This window comes from Atractosteus spatula, chromosome 19 (assembly GCF_055471065.1).
Source record: "Atractosteus spatula isolate fAtrSpa1 chromosome 19, fAtrSpa1.hap1, whole genome shotgun sequence".
NCBI classification, from domain to species: domain Eukaryota; kingdom Metazoa; phylum Chordata; class Actinopteri; order Semionotiformes; family Lepisosteidae; genus Atractosteus; species Atractosteus spatula.
Genome location: NC_142724.1, coordinates 8482162 through 8502888, shown reverse-complemented (window position 1 = coordinate 8502888; position 20727 = coordinate 8482162). Strand labels below are relative to the sequence as shown.

Here is a 20727-nt window from a genome sequence, read left to right as displayed (position 1 = left end):
GCAGATTGTTAGAATAAAATCCTGCAGACACACAACCCCCTGAGACCTGGATTTCCCAGGATAACTAGGTGTTGTCTGACCTTGCCTCCAGCATCTTCGAGGCTAGCCCTCCAGATAGCAATCACCTTCCTTAAGATGATAGCTTTGGATCACGAGTAGACGGAAGAATGGATAACTACAGCTCCACGGTTTTGGAATTTCTTGGAAGTGGGCGGCTTTTGAAAAGCAACTCAATTCAGATAGAAATCTCCGAACAAATCAAGTCTGCACATGACGTGTACAAATGAAATTAAAAGATGTCGGACTGTTAGAAAATCAAAGTGAAAATAATGACTCATTATGGCATAAAAAGTAATAAAAAAGGTTAGCATTACCAAAGAGCCCTAGGTCTTGTGGCGGCATACAGTATACGTTTGAAAGAAAAACATAACTCGAATAATGTACAGGTAGCTGTCTGTGTCTACCATTTTAGAGATTGTATCTGAATACAGAGAAAGCAGTATTCTCCACAGAAAATAAAATGTTAAGGCGATTTGCCCAATTACATTGATGGTCCTTGTTTTCATTGGGAGTGTACATTTTTTTAAAAAGCTTGTTTTTTCAAAGAGATATACATTTTTTTTTTGTTTTGTATGGAAACGTTAATTCAAAACATGTACAATCAAAGAATTTGAAATTATTTCTGTCCCATCACAAAAGTGTACCATATAAATTTATACACCTAAACATTAGAGGATATGATCCATGGGAGTGATCTCTCCTGTCTGACAGTGGGTATGGTGCAGCATGTGGTACATTCCTGTAGACTGTAAAGTAGTAGCAAACTAGGCTTTTCCCTAGTGCAGTTCCCTAGTTAGTACTGTGGTAGTATCACTACTGTGTCATCCTTGTAGTTGAGTTAACCACTTTACCACTTTGCTAATCAGTGAACACTTTCTAGAATCCTATCAACAATTTATTTGTTCTGTATTCATCACTGAAGGTGATGCAGCTTAATAATAAGAATATTCCTGTTCATTGAGAAATAAGTTCCATTACAACAACCCTTGTTGTAGTTGTGTTAATTCTGCTGCATCCTCTCCTTGTGTGTTTTTTTTATTTTAAATACTATGAGAAGCCATCTTTGAAGGTGCTATATAAGATACGGTTTATTATAATTGTTATGGGTTTTAAAAACACTCATTGATGAATACTCACTATTTCTATTGCTGCAGTGGTGTAACGTTATATTAATGATTTTATTTTCCTCTGAAGAGTTTTGCTTTTAGTTTGATGATTTAAAATGAAGTGTAAGCAAACATGACAGAACAGGTCACCATGGGCAGAATGGTTACATTCTATTTCCAAACTATAATCCTGGTACCTAACGACATCTTTTTATCTCACAGAAGCCTTGTACATCTACCCAGTGGAAACCTGGCACAAGGCATCCTTTTTTATGAGTTCCCACAGATGGGTGGGTTAAAGTTTTAAGTACTCCAAGGTTGTTTAATGTTCTCCCAGTTTTTTGTCCATACATGTATATAGACAAATGTACTGTATGCAAATTTAACTAGAATGACCCGTTGCTTCTGTAATCCCAATTTGTTCAGATTTATATTAATTGTTAGATTTAATGAGAGTTTTACAAATTACAGATTTATTGACCCTCTTCACATGGACAACAACAATAAAAAGTTTTTCGAGTCAAAGTTTTTCAGTTAAATAATGAGGGAAATAATGGCCTCTTTGGCTTGATGAACATTAGATTGGAGATTTTTATTGAACAAAGGCCTGACATGTCTATTTATTTGTTCTCCCAATTCTAAACAATACTGAAAATATTAATAAAATTAAAAATGCCAGGAAGAATATTTTTTCAAAGAGACATTTTGAGACATTTTCAAACTTGTACACAACTGTACTTTACATATGTCATACAGTGCTTGGAAAGTCACGATTACGTATTGTATCACTGTTGTTACTTTATACAAATCATTTCGTTTTCATTTTGATCAATAACATTTTAAAATACTGTATATTGGAGGGAAACTGGATTATAATAATTTTAAATAATAATACATGAAAAAACTGGGTTTCAAATAGCTATGTCATGTGTCATTGTTAGAGTTATAATGCAAAGAAATGAATGTGGGCTGAGACATGGAGGTTTGTTAATCCCTTCTCAAATACTGGAGATACAGTGAGAAAGGTCAAATCAATGCTGGATAAACTTCATTCCAGCTGAAGAGTGGGAAACTCCTTCTTAATCTTATTTTTACGCTTTGACAGTGGTATGATATGTTAAAATATAATATCAAGATGTATTGTATCACACACAAAGGTACAGTTATGTCAAACAGATTTGCATTGAAGTTTACAATGGCTAAAACGGAAAACATTTGAATAATACTTCCCAAAATAATTTACAAAGAAAATTAATGTTTTCCATTACCCTAGCATTCCTAGTTAAATAAAAAATCAATACCATATTCTTATTATGGGAATAAGAACATTTTAATAAACAGTCATAATGCCCTGGTTTTATTACATCAAATGCACTTTTGTTAAAGAATGATACTTCTTTTCAGTTTAGATAAGACTGTATTCATTGATTACATTTTAAACTAGTAACTATTAAGGTATAGCAGGAGGTTTTTGATTCAGGGAAAGAAGATAAATTATATAAGACTGAAATAGCAATGGTTTGGTTATGATCTTTTCCATAAAACCAAATCAATTACAAAACTAAAAAAATGATCAGAAAAACATCCTACTCCTAAATAACCTTTGCAAAAAATCTTTTGAAATCTCTTCTTGTCATTGCAAACATCTGTCTTTTAAAGACAGAAATACATACAATATTTTATAATATATACAGAGATCATTAGAAGTGCTACTTTATAAATAAGAAATTGAATCAAAGGCACTGGTTGTGTTTAAAATGTTTTTTTAAAGGTGTAGGACACATTTGGATTGGATTTTTATATGAAGCACAGATTTGAAAGAAGGAGGATTTCCAGCAGGAATTGGGTCTGTCTCTAAAATAATTCATGCCTGATCATTACTGCACACTGCATTACCAATGTGCCTACAGGTAATTTTTTGTTTTGCCATTTTTGTTAAAGTGCTATATTTATGGACGCCAACTGGTGTTAAATTAAGTAAATTACTGTCATACAAAATCAAAACTAAAAGAAAACCATTATGTCCAATGAAAAAAAAATCAACATAACAATAAACTCATTGCCAGCAGTGAAAGCATGGATTGTTTTTCACAATGTTTTCACATATTCTGAAGCTCCCTTTCCTTCTGCGGGATCATTTTCACTTGAGGTTTTAATGAGGGTAATGGTATTGGGGTTTCCACTGTAGGACACACCAGTACTACTATTTTTTTTCAGTAGATCTGTGGATTGTGGATTCTACCCAGAGAGGGTGAAAGATGCATGTCTCTTGCTCCTTATGTCAATTTATACTGTACAGTTCATTGACCACCAAGGACAGAATGTAGTCATTTCAATAGGGGTATCCTTATAGTTTGGTCAGTGAGTTTACTGCTCTTCCTCACCTACGTTGGAAATGCTTGAGAATTGTACTACAGACAGCTAAGACGATAAACTTCCTTTACCGAGGAACTTTTGATGGATTAGTGAAGATGTTTTTTCTTCTCTCTTCATGAAAACCATCCCACTACTCTTAAAGAGCAACACATAGCCCCTGTCAGTTCTTGCTGCTGATTCAGATTTCACAAAACAAAATCAATGAATAATTAAGAAACAAAATAGAAATTGTGTTGAACAAGAAGACAAAAGAAGAACAGTTTGTCACAGTTTGTCAATCCTGAGAATGGCTTATCTCTAGTGCTTGATGAGTGACAATCTTGAGCTAGTTCATTGTATGTTTTAGGATCACATTACATTGTGCTCCAAAGCTAATCTTTATAAATGTGTTTTTTTTTATTCTCTACTAGTATCATATATAATTGATATTTTATATTCAAAATTGGAAGACAACTAGTTGCAGTATATAAAAAAGAAACACAATGAAATATTAATATACAGCATAATTATTAATAAATTAAAGTATATTAAAACAAAATGGTACAAATGTTACCAAAACAAACGTAAATTAAACACTTTCCAAAACTGTTTCCAAAATAGACGATTCCACTGCAAAACAGTCAACTTAGAAAACAAGAATTGATATTTAAGAGGCTCATCATTAAGACACAGTGGAAATAGCTGCCCCATCTACGAGTTTATTAGAATTCGTGAATGATCACAGTTTGGGAATTCAATTTGGAATCAAAATAAAAGCTGGCATTTTATCCACCATTTCTCATAGTTATCTAGAAATGTGAATGAGTGGAGTTCCAAGTTACCTACACCTAAATTAACGTACCATATTAAATATATTTTGATCTTCCCCAAACTCTCATTTATTATTCCAACAATAAATCCCCCCCCCCCCCCCCCAAAAAAAAAAAACCCTAACAAAACACTTAAATATAATTAATTTGCAGTTCATGCGCACTCGATTTCTCAACAAGTTTGTCTAAACCGGTGGTCCTGCGTCACCTACAGGGATTGGTCAAGAAAAAGACCTTTCAGGTTTTACCGGCTATGAATATTCTGTGTGTAGGGAACATTTCACAGAAGTCTGATTGCTCCCCAGACTCTGTTACAGACATTAAAGCTACAGAAGGCGTGGAAAAGTGACTCTTGACTTTGATAGGCTGCTTCCAGTTGGGGACTACAGTAATTCACACACACCGGTTAAGTGGAGCACAAACTTACAGTCTTGGTTTTCTGTTTCGTCGTCCACGTATTAGTACAGTTACCGCTAAGAGAATATGCGGGAATCCATTGTCTTTTGGATGGCAAAATACACCACTCTCCTCCTTCTAACTGTAAGTACAATATTGTGTCCATTTTAATGCGACAATGTAACTTATTTTCGTTACTTTTACAATTAATGGATGTTACTTTACGACTGCCAACATAAAAGACAGCGAAATATGTTAATTCTGATGAACAGAGACGCAGTGATTCAAAGTGTTATGTTCCACACAGTTAAAAAAAAAACAAAATAACTGTTGTGCGTTAATGCTGTTTTAAGTAGCTTTTATTTCTATTAAAATGTTTTAAAGCTGTATAACCCAGCAAGTGTCGGACACCAGCAAAATACATCAATTATTAATGTCTCCACAGGTAGCACATGGAAAGCACAAAAAAACATTTTAAAATGTTTTCCCCCACAGTATATTAAGCGATCTAATTCTACTAACGATAAAACTTACTAGTAAGGTCGTGATAAACATGAAATAAATTATGACGACAACGATGATAATTGTATAAGGAAGAATCCTGTACTGCATTTATTTCTTCGCATTCGCGATGAAGGTTGTCTCAGTACTATATATAAAACCTTGCACTTATTGTTTCTAAGATTATTTCATTGGCCTACTTATTGGTTGTACAGTTTCAGCATCTGTTGATGTATTTACGAAAATATTAATTCAGCTGTTGCAGAAACATATCTCCTGTTTATGTGACCTACAGCTACACCAATTATGCAAATTCTCATGAAGTAGTTTACCTAGACACTGGGCGGTCCTCCAAAGCCTAGAGTGAATTTATGTAATTCAGGTAAAATGTAATTCATTTGTATCTAAAATTCTATGAAAATATAAGTTCAATAATATTAAAATTAATAATGACGGGGCCGGTTATGGAAAAGCAGGTCACATATAGTATACTAAATTGTAAGGGTGGAATTTCAAGTAAGCACTTCCGTGGAATTTTATATTGTTTACAAATATATTGATGCGACTTGTAAATTTCAAAAAGCTGTAAACTATTATTATTATGATGTAACTAATTTAGCAGCAGAAAATTAAGTAAAACATTATCTTCCTTTGTTCTTTAGTTGGTCAAAATAAACAAATACTTTCATTTGATAAACTCTAAATAACAAAACATTCCTTACAAGGTACAGAATATAGTCAGTATATATCTCTAAATCTTTTTAGTTGTTTAGAACACAATGACTTCTTGCTAGAATAAACAAGTATCTGATAAATGTGTTTTACAGATGGCTTAAAAATAGTTTAGTTTACCACATGAAGGATTTAAATAATAGCTGAAGTAAATACTGTAGATAGCAAGATAAAACAGGATTGATACTAGAAGAGGAAAAATAAATAGTACTGTAAATGTGCTGATTTAATACTTCACTCAACCTTCTAACAAAAGCATACATGATCTGTATATCACAAATATGTCCGAAGCTGTACAAGGTGTGTTGTACGATGTTTAGTGATAATAACTGACACTGAAGTATTACAGAGACCAGGGCATCTTACACCAAATCTTTGTTGATGGATGGCATTTTCCAGGTTGTATTTAAGAAAATTAAGAATGTTATTCATTGACTTTAACTAGAACATTTCAGCTGCCACTATGCATGGGGGTATACCCACATTTTTACAAAACTGCGAATAAACTGTTGTGGAGAGATCAGTCTTACTGTTGTTACTGGTAAAATTATGGTCTAATGATATTTGGATCTAAACTACAAGCATATTTACAAAATGATTGCGTCTCAAGTATCAGCCAACATGGAATTAGGAAAGAAAGATGTTTTTAACTGACATTTAATATATCTGTGCTGCAGGGATGCATTTTTGGTCTAATTGGTTTATATCGATGATTTACAAGATTTTGGTATAATTAGCAAACTAGCTACATTTGCAGATGAAAACAGGGGGAGTAGCAAACAGAAGCAGCTTCAAAGCTTACAAAAAACTTTAGATAAAATCATGGATTGAGCACACATGTATTGTAGCTAATGGAATTTAAGATTGGTAAATGCAAAGGACTGCATAAAGGAAGAAGGAATATTTATTATGCATATCATATGCGTGCTAAAGAATTTGTAGAAAGCTAGATATGAAAAGGATTTAGTTCTTTTTGTGGATTCATCTCCTCTTTAACACAATGTGGGGAAGCAATAAAAAATAAACAGAATGCTTAAGAGACTGCTTTGAGCAAAGATTACAACAGATTAGTAGGGCTTCATTTAAAATGAAGAAGGCCCCACGACCGAAACATTGTGTTCTCTTTCTTCTTTTTTTCAGCATGGAATAAACCTATTACTTGTTCATTTAAAATACTGCATTCAGTTTTAGTCACCAAACCACAAAAAGAATATTATAGTCTTAGAAAGAGTTCAATGAGGAGCGAGAAGAATCATCCCTGATTTTAGGGAATTGTGAAATATTGTTGTTGGTATAAACAGGTTTCCCAGCCAAGATGTTGAATTTCAAACTCTGGTCTGCTTCGAGAATCATATAGTTGGAATTTTAGATTAATTTAGTTACTAATCTACCAAAGATAATGTGCTTATATACAGGTACATGCATAATGCTTTTGTTTTTAGAGAGATTATTCTTTTACATAGTGTTTCCAAACTTTATTTTGATAAAGCACTGTTTATTTTAATAGCCATGTGACATAAATTCACCAATATCTTACTTCTATCATGCAATTTTGCAAAACTGGTCTGCATATATTTTAGAAACGGAAAGAATTCCTTTCTTAAATTGTAAAGCAAAAACAAAGAAAAGTAAAACAATTGGCATTTTTTATTTTTAGGCTGCATAACATTCATTTCCTTTGTGGATATTTTTGTGTATACTGTATATTCAGTTACATTTCCAAAGTTCTTCCTAAAGCCTACAAAGTGGCATTAAGGAGAACAACTGCTTGTTTTTCTCTTTGTTTTTCTTCTCTTTTGTCTCCTCAAGGCAAAAGATTCACAGAATCTGAGTTACTAACGAGTTACCATTTTCTGAACTTTACTATAGAAGTTTTTAGGGTCTTATTCTCTAATGAATAAGCCGTGTTGAAAAGAGAATAATGTAGCAAATTCGGGTTCTTGGGGTTTCTGCTCTTGCCACTGTTCGTCTCTCGCCTCAGGATCAAACCCAGGTCTCCATATTAATAAATATGAGGCAAGCACGAAATACTGTAAGAAGGAAAAGAAAATATATCATCTGACATTAAAACCTTGTTTGATAAACCACTGTATGGATCTATATAATTATCTGCAACAAATTATGTTTACAGAATATGGATGAAGACGGTAACACACCTAGCAATTGAGCCTGTAAGCCGGTTAGCTTGGTCTTTTTGGTCCTGTAATTGATTATAATTAATGCCTTGAACAATTTACAGTAAGGCAGTTTTATATCTGTAGTGAACACTTTGTCTTCTGGGAAGGAAATGTCACATGACAAAAAGCAAAGGTATCAATTGTTGTAGCTAATAAGTGATGCTTTGACAGATTTTAGTCCAATTTATGCAATATTCTATGAAGAGCACTGTTTGTACTCAATGAGTATTTTCGGGATCTTCTAAAATAGTATCAGTGGCAGTAGAAGAGGTCAGGCCTCTCTGCATGAAATTGATGATACAACAGAAATCTTGAGCATACTGTACCTTCATGCAAGCATAGGGCTTTCATCAGGAACTGTCAGATACATAAGAGCTTAAATGGTTTCAATTAGCCAGTTGCTCTACAGACACATTCACCTTCACTGACCAAAGATTTTTGATCAGAAATCCATCCACCTGTAAAGCATATCATGAGGCTTAAGCTACTCCTGGATTGCTTACATGGATGGAAAGGCACCTTCCTTAAAAACACATGTCTTGTATGAGAAGTACAATTTTGAACTTTGCTATGATGAGATCACCCATACTGATAGTACTTTGCACCTTACTAGAAGAGTTCCTGGGTTGGTAAGAAAAAAAAAACCCTGTCCATTAGCAAAAGGGTTTATACAGTATTTACTAGTTAAATTGTTTAGAAACATTGGTATATGAAGTAGACAAAAATGAATAATTAACAGTGTGTGGAAAAATAATAAGTGAATCCCTAGTTGACTTGGCATAATTAAAGGATTAGTAAATAGAATCAGGTGGTTAAATAATTGAGTAACAAGTAAACATGGACAGAGTTTATACTTCATGACATGATCAAAAGGGATTTCAGAGGACCTTAGAATAGGAGTAGCAGATGCTTATCAGCCTGGAGAGGGTTATAAAACAATTTCTAAACATTTTGGAATCCATCCATCTACTACATCTAGATATCATCCAGTTATCCTACCAAGATCTCTAAAAGAGCCACCGGAAAGTCATTCAGGAAATCACATAGAACCCCAGAGTAATATCCAAGGATCTACAGGCTTGTCTCACACTGGCTAATGTCAGTGTTCATACCTCAGTGATCACGAATAGGCTAAACAGGAATGGTTTTCATGGGAGAATAGACAAGAAGAAACTATTGGTCTCTAAAAAGAATTTTGTTGCCTGTCCCACACTCTATAAGAATACTGGAAGAATGTTCCCTGGATAGGTGAGTCAAAAATTGAACTTTTTGGCCACAATGAGAAATTTGGTATAGTGAAAAACAAAAACTGGCTTCTAGCAACAAGCATGACTGTAGATGTATCAAGGTTGTAGGATGCCTTGCCAGCTCAGGATCCAGACAGCTTGCTACCATTTACAGAATCATGAATTCAGCATTGTAATAGCAAATTTTGGAGGAGGATGTCAGACCATCCATTCACTGGTTGAAGCTGTGCTGAGACATACAGTAGCAAGACAATGATCATAACATACAACATTTACAACAGAATGGCTGGAGATTAAATCTCATACAGTATGTTGGATTGGCCAAGTCAAAGTCTGGACCTAAATCTCACTGAAATATTATGGCAGGAGTTGAAGCAAGCTGTCCACAAGGAAGCCCTCAAATACAGCTCTCTGAAGTTGGCCCCTATACAAGCAGCCCCAACAATGAAACCCACAGTATTCGTTAGTGCTCACATGACTGTCTATAAGGAAGTTTACAGTTGGTAACACACTTTTAATTGCTGGATGAGAGGATTACAACACCGGCATTGTTCCACCTGGACCTTGTTGGGTAAAAGTGCACCTAACGAGCTTTTGTGTGATTGGGAAGTCGCAATGTCTCACTGCACAAGCTGTATTGCTGGTCAGAAAGCTTAAAACAACTTTTTGTGAAAGTACAGTACATAAGCTACAACTGTAGTATTCTCATTCCAGAAAATGTTGTGTTTCTTTTTTCCACCAGTATATTTAACTCTTTAAAAACGCACAGTTCTTCATACAGTATACTCATTGTAACACGTGTTTTATAATAGTGGATAATATTGAAAAAATGAATTTGGCTTATGTACATATCACAGCTTGTTTTTTAAATGTTTACATCTGTAAGGAATGTACACTTATTAACTTTCAGATTTCTTTGAAGCATGCATGAGCTTGCTTTAAATATCTAACATAACAAAGATAATTTGGATTTTGTATTAGTCATTCAAGGCTGACATTACCCACAACAATCTGACTTTCTGAATCTTCTTGGACTCAAGGAGGTTACCGTATTTGAAGGAAGTGTCTAAACATTTCTTTACAGTCCAATCACACATTTATCCTTTATTTTTACATACAAATAATGTGATAAAAAGGACCATATCCATGACTTTGTACCAGTCTTCATTATTTTATATTTTAAAAACCATTGTTACCTGAACTTTGGGGTGTACAGAAATACCTTTTAGATTATTGGTGTTAATTTTGTTTTAATTGTGTCCAACAGTGTTAAGATTATATCTTCATCTGTGTCTGTTGGTTTCTTCTTAATCAATAAAGCCTCTTTGATTTTTAGCAGCATCTTTTCTTCTGTATATTTTGAATATTCCTACCATATTGGCACAATCACTAGATGCTGTTCAGCTTTTACACACTAGTCAATAGTCACGTCACTATTCACTAGTCAATAGACCCTATGCATTGAAATCATGCAACTTACGCACAATCTTAAAAAATGTCAACGTTCAAAACAAGCCATAAAAATGCTCTTAATTTGATTTACAGTATGTGTAATTGACCATGTTTTTAATCTTTGATCTACAAAATTAGGATGACTGATAGTAGTTCTGAGCTCTGGAAGAACGAGTTTCCACAAAGCAACCTGAGATTCAATGCCATCTCCTTGATAATAATGACAGAGTGGTGTACATTGTTTTGGAATTGTATTCAGTTAGGCACACCTCTTGTCTCTTAGGATCTAGTTTCTTTTATCAGTAAAGCTCACCTACTGGTTAGTCTAAGTAATGGGCACCACACCTTTACCCTTAAGGGCAGGGAACTTGCAGTACATGCTCTGCAAGGATGCAAAACAAGGGTGTGAAATAAAAACTCTACAGTTTTAAATACCTACAAATAATAACATAAAGATCTTGAACTTGTCATTTTTATGGGAGTTCCACATTTATTCCACTTATGAATGCACACTTGATTCATATCTGATGTCTACATGTAAGGCATGCTAGATAGGTGCCCAAGTGCACAAAGTGCCTGGGATTAGTGGACTGACAGACCTAAGGTTGAGAGCCCCTACTAAATGTTTACACCCCTGTGGGCTGGGCTTGCCTGGTCCTGCAGCGATGGTGTATCTGAAGGACAGTTGATTCCTCTTAGACCATGGTAGTTTTTCAACTGAAATAATATTTTGTCAAAAGGGCTAGTTATGAAAAATATTATATCAGAGTGAATGAATATACTGTATACAGTATGTTGCTTGTCCTGTCTGGTTTTGACTATATTTTCTAAGTAGCTGCTGCAGTAATTTCCCTATAATTTAGTTATTGCAAATTCACTCTTGGCAAGGACCTCAGCTGAATACATTAATAATACTGGGTACTTTGAAAAACCTCATGAAATTATTATTAACATTGCCAAAACAGACATTCCCATTGGGAAAGACTCATGTGATGTCTCTGTATATTATTTATTAACCCTTTATTGCACAGTTATTTCTTGTATTGGATCTTTTACGTCTAAGATTAATATGCTTTACATTATGCAATAAAGACATATGTCTTTGACATTTATCAAATGTATGAAATCATGTAATTATGTGGTAGATGGTTCAAATAAGAACTTTTAGGATAAAAATTATTCTTGGCTTAGCAGTACCGAGAGAAGAGACATTTTCATGATAGACGCTATTATACTGTTATAGTGTCCACTGCTCACTGTAAGATACATAAAACATTTCTTTGGTTTTCCACAGGTTGTTGTCAAATTCCATTTGATGACTGAATGATGTTTGTGCATTTTCACTGTAAATTAGTTCATTGTTCTTTTATTTTCTTAAAGTAACAGTCAAGGTCCCTAATCTTTGCATAATTTGGAAAATATATATAAAAAACTGCTATACTATTATTATATATATTTATTGTTATCTAATTAGAACAGTTTTCATTGTAAAGTAAAAAGAACTAAAGTTAGTTTCCTTAATATTCTAGAGACTAAAATGAATTAAACAAAAAACCTTTTTATATTACATTTTATGTGACTGAATTGCATGAGAAAAACGAATTCACGTTAAGTCAAGTTAGAGCGATCTTACTCAAATTCTAGTTGACTGTACTAAAATAAAAGCACATGACTAAAACATGACTATATCTAATATAGTTCAGGTGGATAGCTGCGTCAGCATGCGTAGGCTGCAAAGGAACAAGTAATAGGTTTATTCCATGCTGAAAAATGAAGAAAGAAAACACAACATTTTGGAACCTTCTTCAGATGTGATATATTATATCTAATATAGACATTTTTGTTGAACAGACTAAGATTATGACTACATTTTAAACTGAGGACTAAACCAACACTGGACTGAAAACTTCAATTCCACCTCTCAAAGACATTGAGAACTTAGTCCTAAAGGAGGTAGTTGGCAAGGTGTGAGCTATGGGTGAGGTGATGTGGAAAGGCAGTCAAGCCAGATGCTGGAGATACCTGAAAGGATACAGTATGTGTCTAGCATGCCACCCTGCCCTGGAGGCCTGTTCTCTCATGACAAAAGACACGTAGCCTCAGGACACACTACTGTCACTTTTTATATTCGTCTAGCTTTTCCTTTGCAGCACATATAGCTCCAGTGTCATGAAAAAGAGAGAGCATTTGCTGCTGAATTAGTATTTTTTGCAAGAAAGCCTTTTTTACAATGATGAACCTTTTGTTGGTTTGTAGAGACCTTTGCTTATGAAATACTCTGAAACAAATAATTAACCAAAAGTGTTCTTGGCTTTATCAATGGTTCAACAAAAAAAACAAAATGGCTAACAGAAACAAATGAAAATGAGAAACTAAACCTCAGATAGTTCCCTGTCTATAACTAAGAAATGTAGCCAAAACAAATGTCCTCCAATGACTACCAACCTTGCTCACCTAAACACTAACAACACAAAGCAACACCAAGACACACCTTGTTTACATCCAAACATCATATGAACATTCAGACATTCCACTATATTGTAACAATTACATTATTTGTATTGATTTATCAATTATACAACACAGTAGATGCTATTGCTGCAAATATACACAGTTTTCACTTCTAGCATAGTTTGTATGATGCAAACAAAAACAAAACAGTGATGTGAAAGCATGCTTGAATCACAACTCTTATAAGAAAACAAATTTTATTCTTGCACTTTATCTTAGCTTTTTGTCAATATAGCAAGTCCTTTAAATTACACAATACCCCTGGAAAGAAACACACTGTGTGGTTATCAAACCACATATACAGTAGTTACATACTGTACCGGTGTATTACAGAGGAATGCTTAAATAGGAAAAGCTTAACCTTTTAACATTTCAGTGTTCACTCACATGAGTAGAATTTAACTGGACTTCACTGAGGAAAACATGATAAGATCATGATTTTATCATTTCCCCTTCTACACAATGACATACTATATTCCATACCTTATTCTGTAATTTATTCCTTAAACTGGAAGCCAGATGGAGCAGATAAGGACTACTTTGCAGTCCAACAGAAACCTTATTTATGAAGGGCTGAAGCTCTCAAACTTAGTCTTCTGTTTTCTTTTCTCAAGATGGCTGTTCTGAGTTGTGCTGGACAAGAGCAAAATGCCGAAGATGTCCAGGACGTGGGTCAGACCTCTCTTTTGAAGAGAGAAAAAAGGGTTTGTATACACTTACTACAAGAGTATAGCAGTGTTTTCTCTAGCAGTGTTTTGTATTAAGTAAAACAATATATAGAAAAGGCTTATCTCTGAAACAGATTAACAGAGCACTTATTGAAAGTCAATAAATATATTAACAAAATAGACAGTTCCTACCAAAAGGATTGGGCCAGCAAAGCTAAAACTATTATTATTATCAGTTTGTTTTCTATGATACTGGAGTTAATATGAATGATATGTGCAATATTGGCAGTTTTGGGGTAATTCCATGCATGTAGTTGATTGTATTACAACCACAATATGATTTGGGACACATTCAGTTTCAGTAAATTTCATTGTGTTAAAGTCAGCATTTGGTTGCATATCCCTCTGAGGCAACGTCTCACGGTCTGCTATCACTGAACTTACCAAAATATTTGGGTGTTCAAATATGTGCAATAATCAGAGATGCTTTGCCAAGCCGCCTCTACTGCAGCCACTTGTTTCGTCTGTTCTCGGGGTTTCCTGATTTCAATTCTGTCTTCAGCATGTAAAATTGGATTTAACTCTGCAGATACATTTTGGCAGTCTACGGTTTTCCACCGTTATCTCCTGATGAACCCCTTTGGTTACTTTAGCCGTGTCGTAGGTCATTGTCGTGCTGGCTGGTGAAGGCATGGCCCAATAAGTATGAGAGCATATTGTTTTCTACCAAACGTTTGCTGTGAACTTCCAAATCAATTCAACATCTGCCATCATTATTTACATAATCAATACAGGCAAGTGTGCCAGGTCCAGAGGCAGCCATGCTTAATAATGCCTCTGCAATGCTTCACAGATGAGGTAGTGTTCGTTGAAGCATCTGGTTCATATTTGGGGAGTCCAACAAGCAGCTCATCTTCCAGGTTGTATACTGTATATAAATGGACCTGTGGAAGTCAAGCTAAGCTCAAATAAGAGGTGTTTTTTGTAAATATGTGTTGATACACTGTAAATATGTCACTGTTTTGCACTTTAGGTCCTCCTTTGTTCGTGTGTTTGCCCAGACCCTGCCCACTTACAGTAAAAGAGCCCTGATACTGTGCCACGTGGTATTAGCAGTAGGGTAAGGCTAGCCTATTCCTCGGAAAGGTAGAAGGAAGGTTTGTTTGCCTTGTTGTTAGTAAGAGAAGGCCTTGAATATATGGATGAAAATGAGTGAGTTCATTGGTAAAAATAAAGTAACCATCCAGTGTTTAGTTTGTATGTTGATTTAGTTATTGCTCCAAAGCTGTTTGCTTTGATTGAATTGTGAGTTATAGTGCACATTGGTAGTCCTGTAACTTAATTATGGAGTCATTTAAAAATTTCTCTGCTTTTTCATTGTACCGGAATATGCACTGGGCTACTAAATTATTACAAGATAGTACTTATAACAGTGAACGGTTTCTGTGTAAAATAAAAAAGAATCACCAGCGATTGTTCAGAGATAAACATTGGGTTGTCGCGTAGCTCCTCAGGCATCTGGGACCCCGTGATGGGATCAACACTGAAACCGGGTCGAGTCCCTGATAAGAAATAACTTAATTCTTTCTGATGAGCAATACATTTAGATGAACTATCAAATAAAATAAAGAATACAGGATATATTAACCTCTATATTGTTCCATCATTAATTCTGGTTTATGTTTTTATGGATCTTTTGTGGCAGGAGCTGTTGAGACGTACTAAAAGAAGGTGGGTCCTTACGACTATAGAAGTAACAGAACAAGATGAAGGTCCTTTTCCTAAGCATGCTGCAACAGTAAGTCTTAATTTGGTTACTGAATTTTATAATGATTTGTTTGTTACATCTGCCTAACTTTTAAGGAAACTGATCATTCCTTTTTGCAGTTCATTAGACACGAACGTCAAATGCAACTTTTTGTCAATTTCATTGTTTATTCACACAAACTACCAGATTTCACATCAAATGGAATAGTTCCTTCACTTATTAGCACTAAAAAGGCACACAACCCAAAACCAATCTGTGCACTTCTCCACCTTTATAAGACCAACCTTTTCTATTTATGCTGATAATATATGGTCAAGAACACAGCTAAAATAAAGTTCTTTTTCTATTGGCTGACATGACCTTTATGGATAAGGAATTATATGGATAGCTGTAGATTGGTAACAAGTTATTACCAAAATAAACAATTTGCTTATTCATCCAAATTCTTCAATGTAATTATCATTTTTTCTTTTCCATTCAGTTCACTGAAGCTCACCTGTTTATGCACTGTAACATGTCAAGGCCTAATAACTGTGGACATGTGTTTGTCTTTAATAGCTATTTAATGACCAGGGAGTAAACTACCAACTGAAATATGTGATAAGTGGACGTGGGGTGACTGAGCATCCAATAGGAATATTTTCTGTTAATGACACTGATGGCAGAGTGTTTGTGCATAAAACCATTGATCGAGAGATGTATCCCGAATTTTACGTGAGTATCTCCAAAGCTTGTTGCACATAAAATAATTATTGATAATATTGAGCTAAGACCCCACATCCAGTAGCTACTATAGATAGTTATATGGGAGAAACTGTGAAAACTAAGACCATATTGGCTATTGTTTAGAAGAGGTGTATCCTTATTTAAGTGGCTAAGCTTTACTTTGTTGTTTTAAGAAATAAGAAATGAAATACAACAAAAACACTATATGTATAATAAAATTTGCAATTTTTATTTTACGAAAAAACATTTGGGTAAAGTTAAATTATCTTTATAACCCTTTCATTATAAATGCTTTTAACAAAAATCTCATTAATACATATTTTTGTATTTTAATACCTCACTTAACATGAAATAAGACTTTTTTTTCCCTTTAATTGTCAGGTAAAGTTTGATGTTCTTGACAGGACGACCAATAGAGTTGTGGATAAAACACTAGCATTTGATGTTGAGATCAAAGATGTGAATGACAATGCGCCACAATTCACAATCCCTGTGCAGAATATCACTGTTAAGGAGACCACAAATGAAGGTAAGACATATTGAAATAACACAATACTGGTTTGTATAAACTGAAAGAATGTTTTACCTACTCAAAGCAAACTGTAAAACTCTTTGGGTGCTGTTCAGGGTATTGCATTGTTCTGTATAAGAGCAGAATACCAAAGCAGCCTGATACTATTTCAGATACATCTGATAGAACCCAAAGCTTTAATGAATGAATGATAGGAACAACAAGTATTATTAGTATTTTCTGATCAACTGCTAAGCAAATTAATAAAGTTAAACTTAGACAAGATTTCTTCAGCTTGAAGTATAGGTTGATTATACTCTTGTAGAAAAAGTTTCAGATGAAGTCTCATTCTCAGTACATAATTGTATCTTGTAGATACTAAAGAAATGTTGTTTGAGACTTGTGGAGTCCTTATAACTGCACTGAGACTCAAGAAAGGAGAGAAAGTCAGTCATTGTTCTGTATTATATTCACCTTTATGTTCAGTCATTTGTCTCTTTTTTTTCCACTAAGACTGAGTTCTCTAGGAGTAATGCCTCTCTCAGCCTGGGAGACATTAAATAAGACGAGAGACATGTTATTAGACATTATGAAAGTCCCTCTGCACATGAAAGGGTAGAACGAGTGGCAAATGGTGGAGTGCTCAAGCATATGAGATCTCTTGCCAACATTCAGTGTGGATTGAATTTTTGGTGAGGACCCAGGTCGAGTTATCCTTACACCACCCTGGCAGCTCCCAGCCAGGTGTTTAACTTGTGGTGCAAGTCAGTGTCTTAATGATTGACCAACACATGAGCCTTCACAGAGTGCTTCTATACCCAACAAGCGGAAGCAACTGAACAGCTAGCAATTTTCCTGAGAAACGTGGATCATCTTTTCTAATCTTGTTTCTTTTTAAGGTGACCTACAAGTCAATATAGAAGCAAATGATATTGACCTTCATGGGAGTCCCAATTCAGAATTTAATTTTAAGATGATTTCACAAACTCCTTCCTATCCAGCATTTAGTATTAGAAGGATCATAGGTACAAACAAAGCAATGATATCTTTCAAAGGGTGCTTTGATTATGAGGTAAGTCATTGTAATTATAACAGTAGGCCAATATATAATGTAACAAACGTACAGTATAATTAAGGAAAACATTACAGATCCCCAGGGACACAAGTGGAAACTTAGATTTAGAGCAGTCATGATTGAAAATTTGAAATTTAGAGAATCCAGAATCCAGCATGTTTTCTGAACATACATGGTGTTGAATGTGACTATCTGGAATCCTTTAAGGAAATGGTTTTATAGAATTCATGGGTCATTAATCAACTAGAAACCAAACAAGCAAGATAGGCTGAACAATCTCTTCTAGTATTTAATCTTTCTCGGATTCTAATGCAACTCTTACTTGCCTTGAATCAAACATATTGTACCTATGCTCAGTTACCATGTGCAATGGCAACATCAGATCTGGCTAATGTCTGAATATTGAAATCTTTAATAGTTTAGAGGTTGTAATAAACAGGTTAAAAAGTGCAAATTGCACAAAGTGCAATTTCAGGATGTGCGAATTCAGTGAATGATTTGCAGAAATCAATTAGTTCAATTCAGAACCAAAAGGAACAGGGAACAGGGTTCACATCTTTTGTTCACATCACAATTTTTGTACTTGCTCTCTACTTTTACAGTAGGGCAGTCTGTCTTGACTCCCACTGAGACAAAAGGATTTAGATTAAGAACCATCACAATCTTTGGCAGTGATGCGATCTGAAGTGTGTCGGTGATTGGATTGGAAAAATACGTACTGCATGTTAAGTGGTGTTACTGTGGTCTTCACATCAGATGTGAACCCTGCCATCTGTGCCTTTTTGTTCTGAATTGAGCTAATTGGTTTCTGCAAAATGACCAGCTCTCTTTTTTCAAAGGTTTGATTTGGATCTTGAAATCTGGGTTACACCTTCACAGAGTATGAAGTGATGGGAGGGTCTACCCAAGGCAAAAAAGATTAAACATCAGCTGTTACAGTGTTACTGTGTTACAGTGGGCTGGTAATCCTTAAGGGTAATAAGGGAGTTTGTGTCTCAGTTGTCAAAGAGTGACAGTTATGTCTACCATTGTTATGACGCTATCAATGTGAGCTTCTCTGTTGTTTTATGTCATTTGTTTCTTAGAAAGAAAAACAATATAGGATTCTTGTGGAGGCAAAAGATGAGGGAGAACCAAAGCTTTCCTCTACAGCAACAATCAATATCAACATTGAGGATGGAAATAATCACCCCCCTGTATTTAGTAAAGAGAAAGTAAGTGAATATGTTTAATTTTTTTTGCACCATATGTCAAATATCTATATAGTTTATTAAATACAAACTTAAATAACTTCTAAGTTATTAAGTCCCAGTGCACTTACAACACCCATTCTTATTTCAGGGTTGCTCAGTATAAATTTCAACAATAACCGTTGATCTTAAAATGTTGATTAACAGATCAAAACAACCCAGTCACTATTCTCCAAAGAAGGAATAACCTATTACTGTAGATTATTGATTATTGATTATTAAAAAAAGGCACTGTCCTTCGGATGAGACGTAAAACCGAGGTTTTGACTCTCTGTGGTCATTAAAAAACCCCAGTGCGTTTCTCAAAAAAAGGGTGTTACCCTAGTGTCCTGGCCAAATTTCCCATTGGTCTTTACCAGTCATGGCCTCCAAATAATTCCCATCTATGAACTGGCTTTATCACTCCTCCCGTTGGGCCGTTCTCCTCCCCATTGAGAGCTGGTGTGCGGGGAGTGTACTGGCGCACTTTTTTGCCGTCACATAATCCAGGTGGAACTACATGTTGGTGGTGGAGGAGACTCCCCATGACCTGTAAAGCACTTTAAGTGGAGTGTCCAGAAAAGTGCTATATACAGTAAATGTAAGGAATTATTATTATTAATTATTATTTGTCAACTGATAATCCAGTTTCCAACATTTCCCGTAGTAAAGAGTCTATCCGTAGTAAAGAGTGAAAGTATATCATGGAATTTACAAACAATATTTTATGTCTTGATAAAAAGTGTGTATTAAATGTAATGTATTCTGCAGTAAGCAAGCTGAAGTAATATATACTCTACATCACTGTTTCTGCAATATTGTACTTTAATCATGTGTATGTACTCTGTCTCTGTTTTTAACTAAACCATGATTTCAAAATTGTATTACACCTCTGCTAAAAACAGATTTGACCATGTAAATTTCAAGGTGTCAGGTATTATGACTATGAAAATAGGATAGTATTTTACAAAATACCATTCCTGCACAGATGTATCAATTACGTATCAAAATTAAAAAACACAAGTATTGAAAAAAGGGGCTAAGAGATCATGTCCAAATTTGGCAGATGCCATCGCTATGAGGATACAGGAGTCACACTATCTATGTAAAATGGACATCTGTCTTAAAACAAATTAGGTCCCTCCTGGCATACATTTTGTTCTGAATTCAAGTTCCAGGAGAAGATGTCACTGTGTAAAATGAGAAGTCTGTCACAGTGTTTGTCGTTCACCTAACTACGTGAATGCAGCTAACATCCATTCCTTAGCAACATACTTGATTTCATGACATCAGTGGTGAATAACATTTGTGGTATTATGGAAATAGATAGTGCCACAGTGGTGAACATCCATCCATTTTCTTACTGATTTGTCTGATACAGGG

At 34.8% G+C, this 20727-nt stretch overlaps 1 protein-coding gene across 1 annotated transcript in view; it reads left to right on the top strand.

Annotated features, from left to right (window-relative positions):
• The first annotated feature begins 4778 nt into the window (after positions 1-4778).
• cdh26.1 (cadherin 26, tandem duplicate 1) overlaps positions 4779-20727 on the top strand; it is a 31741-nt gene continuing 15792 nt past the window's right edge. The window contains exons 1-7 of the mRNA XM_088937675.1: positions 4779-4891; positions 13982-14071; positions 15741-15833; positions 16362-16517; positions 16911-17058; positions 17940-18112; positions 19201-19329. Coding sequence (XP_088793801.1) covers positions 4835-4891; positions 13982-14071; positions 15741-15833; positions 16362-16517; positions 16911-17058; positions 17940-18112; positions 19201-19329 — 846 coding nt within the window. The 5' untranslated portion in view covers positions 4779-4834. The remainder of the gene's footprint in view (positions 4892-13981; positions 14072-15740; positions 15834-16361; positions 16518-16910; positions 17059-17939; positions 18113-19200; positions 19330-20727) is intronic.